Here is an 11,623-nt window from a genome sequence, read left to right as displayed (position 1 = left end):
ATATGAAAAAAAACTAATATCATTTCATCTTTATCATCATTTCAAGAACATAAGCTTTGTCTAAAACACATGGGCTTGTATGTGTCAGGGTTTGATTTACAGATTGGTGATGTGTCCGCAGTCTTAACAGAGTGCACATTGTTTTAATAAATGACCTCCTCTGTCTGAAATTATTAGCTATAGTTAAAAGCCACGAAGCACTTACAGTAATTGATCGGTTCCACAAATCTGCCATATTATACACCAAGCGGCTTCGAGAAAAATATTGTTTTATCTATATGAATGCTATAAACCCTTTGAGCCCCACTCTCTCTTTATTTAAAATCCATTTTTGACCTTCATTCCACCTTAAAGAAATAAATAAAAAAGCAGTAAAACACACAGGACGTTTAGATGATATTTATTATCCTACATCTTAGAATTCATCATGAGAAACAACAACAGGAATAGGAATAAAAACAAAATTAGATCCAACTATCATTTAACAATGGTCCTTTTGTACATACTCTCTCCGAATATTTAAGGTGTATCGCTCTATTTTAGAGATCATTTTATTAATTTCTAAATTCTAAAAATGCACAAGTACATTACTGACTTGAAAAGGAAAATCTGAGTTTTTTTAATTGCCGATAGTGCTCACAAGTCTCCAAGGTGCTTGGCACAACCATGGACAGAAGATGCACTGCATGGTTAGATCAAGCACAATGGGGTCCTGGGCAAAGACAAAAAAACCCAACACAGATCACAAGGGATCCAGCTCAACATAAGGCATCCAAGGAACTTGAAATCTTTGTCATTTGGATTAAATGTAAATGGAAGCAAGTGGAGAAAATCATTTAAAACAGAATATATCGTTTCGCTTTTGTCAACCAACTCATCAAGTATTAAACCTCCTAAAAGAAATACATTATCGTCAAAGTATGTTCTTGCAGTTGAAGGCCAGTCCCACGGTTTGATTTGTATCTGCAGTCCAAAAGTTGAAAAAAAGTCCCCGGGTGTGAGGGAGGAGATCCTCGCTCATGGATAGATTGTAAAAAAAAAGACATATCAAACCATTGCTTCACACAATGACTAGAAAATAATTGCAACACATTTGCAGTTAAGAACATCTGCAGAATAAACCAAAAAAAGATTAGTCACAGGTCACACTCACTGCGGTAAAAAAAGGGCTACACCCTTCCTGCGCACAAACTGCGTCAAACCACACCCTCCCAACCCTTCGCCCTGACTCTACCAGACACGACTGAAAAAAAAGTCTGAAAACTATATCAATATTTCAAGATACAAACATTCAACTATAAACATTTACAAGAAATTCAGAGCAGGCCTAAAGAATGGTGTCTTAATCAAATGAGTTTTCCAGTCTGTTGGGCGCTCTTCTACTGATCAATGGAAACAGAGTTTGCATAATTTGTCAGTGATCTTGTTAGGAACCGCAGCGTCTCATAGAGTCCAGGCTCTGAAGTTTCCATGTAATTGACTAAAAACTAAGTCTTTGTGGCTTGAGATACCAATGGACTCTAGAATGATAGTTAAGGCTATATTGCTGTTGTCCATCTGAGGACATTTGCTGTCTTTTTTTTAGAGTAAAGACACAACCTCTTCTGGCAATTTATTCCTAACTATGTTAACGGTCACTGAGTCATGATACCATCAAGCTTAAGAGACAGCTGTTTCTCCAAAAGGTTTGACAATCTTGTTACCTTCTCTTGTGTCTCTTTCAGCTTCCCCTGGGACATCTTACTAAAATGAGAAGGCATGGTGCGATAATCAACTTAGAGCTCTGGCAACTGAACCACTTTGTGTGATGAAATTACACCACAATGCAAATTGATGCACCAATGAGAAACCCTGCATTTGCAGTTGACCAAATGGCACGAAAATGGGAGTACTTTGGGCGAAAATGGTAGGCGGCGGTGATGAAATAGACCTGTGTTTTTCAGAACGATGAGGATGTTTCAAATGGATGCAGTGTGGCTGATGGGATGGCGTGATGGTTTTTATGCATGATGGATGATTGTGATACATAATTATGCATCCTTACCTTGTTTTTGGTGTTTTTTTTCGTTCCTCAAAAATTGACATGGATCACCACAATCACTGTCTTTCAAGAGTTGGACTTCAAACTCTCAGAATCTAACTTACATTTGACTAAAGAATTTTAAAAATGTCTTAGTCAATTGTCAATAAAAGTATCATATTTAAAACAAAGACATTACAATAAAACAACTCAACAAACTATCAATACAACACTACAAATATTAGACTTAGTTAAAACTTACTCTGTATTTTACCTAAAACCTCCAGCTGCTGTCTTTGAAAACTCACTTCTATACACCGGCTCTTTCCAAGAAACCCACCTTTCCATCGTCTGGTCCCAAGTCGGTGTTAGGCGCTGGTGAAGGCGGTTGAGCGCTGAGCTGTGTCTTGAGGTCTTCCAGCTTGCTCAACTGGAGACAGACTGTCCTGACTGCGTCCTCAGCACCCTTCAAGTCCCCATCTCCTGCCCCTCCTTCAAGCTAGGAGGGGTTGGCCATGTTCTCTTGGGATAGGTGCACTGGCAAGGAGGACTTCATCAGGCTGGGATTGGTCGTGGGTTGGGGAGTTTGGGGGGGCCACCGATTCCGCATTTCATAAATATTAATACAGAGTCCTCCCTCTCCAAATGGGTAGATTCTTTAATTTTGTTAGAGGGGAAGTGCTTTATTCACTTAATGGCTTTTATTAGTGCCCGGTCTTCAACTCTTTCATTAGCTAAAGTGCTGCTATAATTTACAGTGTAAAAGGGGGTGGGGGGAGAGGTGGTATGTCTAAGGAGTGTAGATCCTGCTGCTGCGGGACAGGCATGCAATACCCGCAACCACTGCAGCTTTTCATACCAAAGTGTCTATTCTCTCATTAAGAACTGTTAGTCTATAACATCAAATACACTCCAAAGCATCTTCTTTGACCATTATAGTGTGGTCAACAACTTTTCTGGCTTTTTCCATGAACTTGAATCCTGTTGCACGTCTATATCCTTGTTAAACATCCAAGACTAACATCGTTCAGAACCAGACAGTGTAGCCACTGGTTCATGGACATTATTCATTCTTCTGATCATTAAATGGCTTTTTGTATGTAAGCGGGAAAATATTTTCTTTCTGGTCTTGAAAAGCAGTTTTTCTCCTCGACCGCAAAGTGGATTTAATTAATTGGGGATCAAACACTGAGAAAATCCTAATGTATGCACAATGTATGCTCTCATGTTCTTTTGGTAAGTGCTTATATACAAGATTGTTATTGCTTTGTATTGTTTTGTAGATTGTAAATCTTTACATGCCTACCTTTTCCTGTTTGATACATTTTTCTGTGTGGTATTAGATTAACTGTAAGGGTGAGTTTATTTAAACAGAAACCACATCTTTGCAGTGTATTAAATGCTATGAAACAAGCTCATATAGCTTTTAGAAAGCTAAACTAAATGATATGCATCTATTTATTCTTTTGCTGAATAAAGTGTACTCTTTATTCTTCAAATTCAAATTCAATTTCCATCTGACTTTATCATACTATAGTCTATATACTTGCGTATGCACTGGCGCCATCCACTGAACCACTGGACAGTATGAGGTGCTCAGACACAAAATGGCCGCTCCACTTTATGCAGGTTGCAACATATCGACATCAGATAATGCAAGCTTCCAGAAGGACTCCCAGCTCTGATGAAATGCTCTTTATTTTACTCTGTGGAGGCTTGTTAGTTGTGAACAGCTGGTGTATGATGTCCCCAGACTGCGTCTGAGTGAATGAACTGATTAACCTGAGTGGCCGTCCCTTCCAGAGAGAGGGGGTGAAAACCACCAGCCTGAATAACTGCCTTCGTCATCAATGTCACGTAAATCACTTAGCTGGACAGGGCTTTCAAATGACTTTTCTCTGAGCTACACTGCAATGGTCGTAGTAACACTGTTGCTGAGGGCTGGTGTGTTTCTGAAGGAGAACATCGTACTGTGATGGAGCACAGGATTCCATGATGCAACATATCTGTGACAGATCTGCACGTCGCACATTAGATATTGATTTAAATAGAGACAAACTGTGCCTGACTACACTCGATATATACATGTTAACATTGGACTACCATGTAAAGGCAAGATGGCTGAAAACATTTGGTGAATAAAGCTTTAATACCCACAGGACCTACTGCATTTAGTCGTATTTCCCAGTATGCAAGTCAGCTTGCTTTTCTGACCCACAATCCTTTGCACAGCGATATATAAGGAAGGTCAAAGTTCAAGTTACGTTATTACAAGGTAATATGTCAAACTGCATGCAACGGTAGACAGCTGCAGCACATACTAAAAGTAAAAAGGTATGTGATTTGGAACGCAGCCGTGGTGTCCTGGTGGAGAGTTGTGTGACATGCTTTCATTTAGAAAGCTGAAAAAAGACATAACAGCAAGATTTCTTAATTTCTTTATTGAACAGATTTTGGGGGATTTTAAAGCGAGCCGTGACCAATATTCAATATGAACTATTCATGGTGTTAAGTACTGTGGGATCTTTTGAAATACAGCGAAAAAAACTAAGAACCGCATGACACAGAAGCTCGAATGGATGTTTCTGGTGATTTACTGAGCAACTGTACAGAACACTTTGTGATACATGGGCCGTGCAGTGGACTACGACTCCTTTTACTTTTTCACCAGCTGGATAACGTCTTCATCGTCCATCACATGGTCCTTGCCCACCTTTTGAGGGTTGTGTTTGACAGATGCTCCCCACACAAGTGCACTGAAAGAAAGACAAATATGTAAATGCTTGTACATGAATGATTCTTTAAGGCAATAAACAGGACCCTTTTTTACTTTACACCACACCAGAACATTATTTAGATACTATTATTTTCTCTTTGCTACGGCAACAATGGTTTTGCACTAGAAAGAAACCTACAGGCTACAATGAAATCCTTTAGTTACAAAGGCTTTCTAATCACATGTCAGTTTGACCCCCTAATTCCCTGGAGAATGGGTAATGCCCAGCAGCACTAACACATCAACTGATTGACGGTTTTAGCTCTCCCATTTGGAGAAGGTGGTGCAACACAGCATCTCAGATCCTAATCCAGACTCCTAAATTAATTCTCATCTGGCGTACCACCGCAAAGAGGGAAATATTGGTGATTAAAGCGACAGGGTTCTTTTAAGCCTTTGATGACCATTTCTCATTCTGGTTTAAGGTAACTAACTATCAATGCCTTTTAGCAAAGAGGCGCGTGGGGAAAAACAAATAATATTACAGGAGCACCTTGGTAGCTGAATGTTACAGCGCACACCACGTAACCTGCAACATGCTGATTAGGTGGCATGATTCCAACCATGGGACTTTTGTTGCATGACATATTTCTCCCTCTCTCCCATTTCCAGTCTGTCTATACACTGGAACTGCAAATGAGACTACCCTTTTAGAGGTTTAATAACTACCTATTCCTCCCTTTAACATATAAAACAATGATTTGATTTCTCAAACAGTGTATTTGGGAGAAAGGCTGGAGATAAAGACACTTCTGAAGGGGGTAGTGTTCCAGATTGTGCACATAATCAAATATGTGTGCTCAGAGACCGAATTGTGTTTAAAAAGTAAAAAAAAGGAAGCCAAATCTACAGTACTTACTACTTGAGCTCTTTCATGAGGTTTTTGTGAATCTTCAAGCAGAAGTCCTCGACAGCAGTCCGTCCATCAGGGAGTACAACAGGAGATGTGTAATCAGGAAGCTGGCCTTTGGGTTTAGTGTAGCTGCAAATGAACAAACGATCTCAGTCAAATTTCCAGCCTGAACTAACAAAATCAATGTTTCACATATTGTAGACTCCTTGTGCATTATTTAAAAACACCCAATTTTTTTTCCGCCTCCATTCACACCCCCTAGTGGCGACAGTATAAACAACTCTTACATGCGCACGAGCCTTAGGTAGTCCCACATCCTCTCCAGCAAGTCATCGAAGTTCCAGCGGTGGTGAGCAGAGATGGGTACACAGTGGGGCACCTTGTAGATGATGTCAAGCTCCTCGATGGAGATCTGATCGATTTTGTTGAGCACATAAATGCATGGGACGTAGACCCTGTGGTGACAAGAGACTGTAAGTGGCTGCCGTCCGTGACATTTCTGCTTTGTCAGCAAACATAAATGTAGTCTGAAGTGGATTCACACCATCGTGTTGCCTGCTTTTACTGTTATAATTGAAATGAAAATAACAAATAATAACTAACAATGTCAAGCTGCGCTCAACCTCTTACTGCATTTACTGGTAGTGTCTGTTCAACCACACGTGAGCCGTTTCAGGCTCGAGTTGTCAGATACAATTATAACCAAATGTGATTTTTCGTGCATTTTAAAAAGACATGGCAGACGGTGCTAAAACAAAGCTTATTATACATTTTATCACGGTCATTTTCTAATAGATAGCTATGCATGTCTTTCACTTTACTTTGTGTTTTTGCTACATTTGAGACGCCAAGTAACATTAAAGTATAACGTGCATATACTGATATTTATTTTATATACTTGTAAAAACTATTATTTTCATGCATTATAAGAGAGCTTGTGTGTGGCAGGGATGCTGTGTAGTGTGCAAGGCAAGAGAGTACTGCTGAGACCATGTCGGTTACTGTGGAGCATTTGTTCATGGTGCACATGCCAGGCTATTTTGTAATATAATATATTACAAAAAATATTATTTTGGTTATTTCTTTCTTTTACAAGAGTTGTATTTATCCCACTGCAATGTTAAGACTATTTGCTCTCCCTTTTTGTTCAGGTCTCTACCCTGGGAAAGCACAGAGGTCATTTATGCAGGAGACTGTGGATTACAATTGCAGGGAGGTTTTACTGTTGTCTGGTTCCTTGCCATAAAATGCAGAAAGACAGTCCTGGGACGTGAAGTCCTTGTCCAATGTACAACACAGCACAGCGTTAGACTCGCTACATATGCCCCACCCTACATTATCCATATCTTTTATGCATTTGCTGGGTTTTTTATACCTACCTTGAGAAATGTTAATCCCATAGGTTTTTTACGTAAGAGATGACATTGCTTATCTAAACTTTATGCAACACACGTGTATGAAAAAAAGGGGCTAAAAATTAAAGTGTGGTTGGAACCCATAAATAGCATTTTCAAATGCATCTGCACGGGTGTAGTGGGAATTGAAATGGGATTTAAAAGATTCCAACAGGCCACACCCACTGGGAATGAATAAGGAGAGCCCATTCTGGCACTTCAGCAGCTTACCGATTTCCCTCCACGACATCAATGAGGTCATCAGCAGTGGAGTCACTGCGCAGAGTGATGTCGGCATTGTGGATCTTGTACTCTGCCAGGATACTCTTAACAGTATCACCATCCAGCTCGGATTGTCCACACTGATGAGGGAGAGGGGATGACGGGCATGATGCCAATCAACACAAGACAGCGGGACAATGAGAACAGAAATACTTCATAATGAAAATCTAGTTGGTATTTATGGTTTTTACCAAATAAATGCTGATATTTTGCAGGACAGGAGAATAAATGTGTAGGTGCAATTTAGTCACGTGTAATCTCATACATGTCCACCAGAGGGCGGCATTGAAAAGTGGTTTAGTCTTTGTTACCAAGGTGACACGCATCTTATGTAAAAATGTCTCGTCTGCATTTGATTCTACAGATTAGCGATAGCCTTAAAAGGACTTCTTTATACACACGGACACTGTTATTAGAAGGCTTGCACATGTTTGTTTAAACTAATGGAAACCAGAAAAATGCCCATCATCAAACCGAACTGACAATCGACTACAGATATCCCTGACAAGTAAAATCCTGCATGCCAGAATAATATCAGTGTGAAGGGACAACCTGTAATTGACTAACACTTTAGAGAATTATGGTACTTGCCATGATAATCTCACTTTTCCAGTTCATTATTTGGTTGAATGACAAATAAAGAACAAAACTGTATAACGCAGTCACACACATAATAAACTAAAACCAACTAAAAACTCTTATGAGCATCACTTTATTCATTTCAGTGACTCCGAGGTGACAATTGTAATAAGTTTGTACTTCTGTATTTGAATTGCTGTCATTTTGTGTGAGACATACTGTAGCGGTGAAGTTGATGCCTCCTTTGTCCTTCCTCTTGAAGCCAATGTTGGGTGGTTGCTTGTTAAGTCGGATGCCAAAGCCCTCCAGCTCGTGTTCTATTAGCTTCTTATGACCAAGAGGCTTCAACACATCGAGCACTATCAGGATTAGGTTGCAAGTTCGAGCCACTAAAGCAGAGGGAGAAGGGAGAAGCAGACATTAGTTAGAGCAGAGAGGATAAAATAATCTCATCACTTCTGTAGTGGAGATGAAACGGTAGGAAAACTTCCCAATTATAGTGACCGTACTGTTAAAATGAGCTGAAAATGTACAAAAAGTAATGATATACACACACTGAAATCATTTTACCAAGTGTTATATTGAAAACTAGGTACAGTAGCCAATACCTCATGTAAACATATGAATACGACCGCAATTTAGACAATTTAGAAGGATGAAAAATCTCTGGAGCGGCATTCTGCCATGTATTCACTGCTGCAAAACAAACACGTTGTATGCTGCACCTGCACCCGGGAGACTTTTGCCAACTTTGGTTGATCCTGGACAGTATATACCGTGAGTTTTTCAAAGCACAATAAGCAAACAGGGTTTTATTGATAATTAAAATGTGTAAGTGTAATACTAACCGTAGGGAATGTTCTTCGTGTACGTTCATTTCTACTCTGTAGTAGATACAGTATGTATCTGCAACCATTTATTAATAATCACACTGGGTGAGGTTTTACTTTTTTCTGCAACCATTTGTTTGTTTGTCACAGTGCACATGCTTTAGCATTAGCTGTAAGCCAACTTTGATAAAGCAAACTTGTGCTACTAAAGGGGTTAAAACTGCCTTTGGGCAGAAATAAATGTGTTTAGATTATGGCCTATAAACATCACCATCCACTCTTTATTAAGTTCCATATCATGTCTCAGCATAGTCACGGCAGGAGTGTACAACTTTACAATAATTGGACACAGTGACCATCGTAAAAGACTAAAATAGTGTGTTGTCTGAAACCTGGCATAAATACACTTGATATCATCTTTTGTTTTATAATTACATTAGCAGAAAACACACTGATCACATCTTTACCTGCGATGACCTGTCTGCCTCTGCCCTTGCCATCCTTGGCTCCCTCAATGATTCCTGGGAGATCGAGGAGCTAAGAGGGAAGAAAATAAAAAAGTTAAATTAGCAACCCGCTGGAAACACGTCTCCCTGTACTGAACAAACAAGAAAATCTTGTACCTGAATTTTGGCCCCTTTGTAGCGGATGACTCCGGGTACCGTCGTAAGAGTGGTGAACTCGTAAGCGGCGACCTCAGAGTACACACCTGCAAGGTTACTTAGCAGTGTTGACTTTCCCACTGAGGGAAAACCAACAAAACCAATACGGGCATCACCAGTTTTTGCAACATCAAAACCTATAAGGTAAAAAGAAAGAATCAGAAACTTGAAATCAACTTAATATTCACTGTGATGCGTGGGATGACATAAAAGGCTTGTTTGTAATAAAAACCGAAATAACAGTAGAAACTGTAAATTCTTAGGAGTTGTGATCTTACCTTCTCCTGCTGCACCACCACTGCCTCCTTTTGGTGTGATGAGTTCCCTCCTCAGTTTGGCAAGACGAGCTTTGAGCAGACCCAAGTGGTGAGCTGTGGCCTTGTTCCTCTGAGTCCTGGCCATCTACAAATGAACAGCACCAAAGTAAGGTCTTATACTTTGTTCTTTACATGACAGTTTTGTAGTAACTACTGAGCAGTATGTTAAGGCAGTTTTTTTTTTTTTTACTGTTAACAGGTAATTTAATATTGCATATCTAGAGAAAAGCAATAGCTTGTAATAAGCAATAGATAAACTTTGGAATACATGTTTGTGCTGAAAGGAGACTAACATTGGAAGTGCATAAGGAAGAGAGGGCTCATTACAATATGCAAAAACAGTTTGTGTTCGTATTGAAACCTGACTATTGCTTTAAGACAGACTTGAATAGTTAGTGAAAGTAACCAGCTGGTAATAACAATATGAGGACTATGAACCATGGGGATCTGTTTTACTTTACCTGCTCAGTTGAGCCATTTCAAGACAGCGCCACAGTCTAAGGTTAACTTGCGAGGGGTCATTGCTATCCCTAAAGCATAAGTTAGGTTCATGTTTCTTCTAGTACCATCTCTGTTTGAAATGATCTAACACTATATTACTTGGCTCTATTTATAGCTAAGCCCTTACACTGCGCTTCCATTTCCCAAAAGTTATTGTTTAGGGCTACTTATAAACCGTTTAAACATACATATGCTGACAATAACCTCCAAATATGACAGTAACCGTTTTCAAGTCAGACTCTGCTCATCTGTGTAACCAAGGTGTTAGGAGGTAACACCCGGACACGTCGAAAACACTGGCTGCTAAAAGAAACGGCTGTCTTTCATATTTAAGTTATTAAGGATTAAGTTTGGATGTTTCGTGGGCTAAAAGGAAATAACCTCTGGTGGGGATGCGGGATTTAATGCAACAACAAGCCTGTAAAGTTACGTGGTAGGTCACTAGTCAGTCAAACACAATCTGGAGTCAGCACTAACCGTATCTATGCTACTGGCCTAACGTAGCTAGGTCTAACTTCCGATTCATAACACATTTCGAATGAGCACGTAAAACAACTTTTTAATACACATTATAACCTTTAAATTAATTGTTGGCCAAAAATATCAAGTATATATGTATATATATATATATACGTGGCCCAGCTGTTGTAGCTAGGCTAATAGTTGCTAGCGTTAAAAGCTAGCTAGCAGTAAGCGTGTAGCTAAAACGTGACTGATTCACCGGTTGTCTATTTATACCTTACCTCACTTTCGATCTCTGCTATTTTGGCGAGCATACTCATGGTGACAGATTTCTTGTGTTCAACCAACGTTAGAAAAAGAAGTTGAAAAGATTTTACACCGAAGTTGCCAAAGTTAGATGTTGTTTAGCAAGCACACGGGTCCACACCACGCAAGAGCCGCTGTGCGCTTCTTCGCGGGTAATCTCGCGAGGGTATAGTGTGGCGTACTACGCCCTTCGCGATGACTAACAGGACAAAAACTACAAAAGGAGAGAAATATAGTATCTGCACATCACTATATAGCCATGGCTTATATAAATAAGAATAACACCGTAATTAAGTTGAGCATTCCTTTTATATCAATGAGGGACACGGGGAGAAAGTAACAAAGTATATTTACTTGAGGTTCTTGTACTTTACTTAAATATTTTCCTTTTATGCTACTTTAAACCTCTACACTACATGTCAGAGGTCATTATTGTAGTCCAATTTTAACTCCATTTAATTTATTTTACAGATACAATCAACCACTTGTTAATATAGAGACATGATAATCTTATAGGTTAAAGGATAAAGTTAAACCATGGCTCCCAACGTTTTTGGTTTGTATCCCTCTACAAAAGAGCATTGTCTACTTGGAGCCCCTCGCCACAGTTTTTAGATAGTTGTGTGTTGTTAGCAGTTCTG

The 11,623-nt window shown here is 39.5% G+C and overlaps 1 protein-coding gene across 1 annotated transcript; it reads right to left on the bottom strand.

The window, feature by feature from the left end:
• Window positions 1-4,442: 4,442 nt before the first annotated feature.
• drg1 (developmentally regulated GTP binding protein 1) lies at window positions 4,443-11,176 on the bottom strand. Its single transcript, XM_029445394.1, has 9 exons — window positions 10,958-11,176; window positions 9,675-9,798; window positions 9,358-9,533; window positions 9,202-9,271; window positions 8,124-8,293; window positions 7,275-7,405; window positions 5,937-6,104; window positions 5,656-5,778; window positions 4,443-4,776 (listed from the first exon to the last, which is right to left on the bottom strand). Exons 1-9 carry the CDS (start codon window positions 10,994-10,996, stop codon window positions 4,677-4,679), a joined length of 1,101 nt encoding a protein of 366 aa, XP_029301254.1. The 5' UTR covers window positions 10,997-11,176; the 3' UTR covers window positions 4,443-4,676.
• Window positions 11,177-11,623: the final 447 nt, after the last annotated feature.

This window comes from Cottoperca gobio, chromosome 12 (genome assembly GCF_900634415.1).
Source record: "Cottoperca gobio chromosome 12, fCotGob3.1, whole genome shotgun sequence".
In the NCBI taxonomy this organism is placed as follows: domain Eukaryota; kingdom Metazoa; phylum Chordata; class Actinopteri; order Perciformes; family Bovichtidae; genus Cottoperca; species Cottoperca gobio.
This window is presented reverse-complemented; position numbering and strand designations above follow the sequence as displayed.

Coding starts and splice junctions, on each gene's coding strand:
- drg1 (XM_029445394.1), bottom strand. CDS start 10,996: ATGAGTATGCTCGCCAAAATAGCAGAGATCGAAAGTGAG. Junction 9,799..10,957: donor TAGCAGAGATCGAAAGTGAG/GTAAGGTATAAA, acceptor GTTCATTTGTAG/ATGGCCAGGACTCAGAGGAA. Junction 9,534..9,674: donor TGGTGGTGCAGCAGGAGAAG/GTAAGATCACAA, acceptor TTTACCTTATAG/GTTTTGATGTTGCAAAAACT.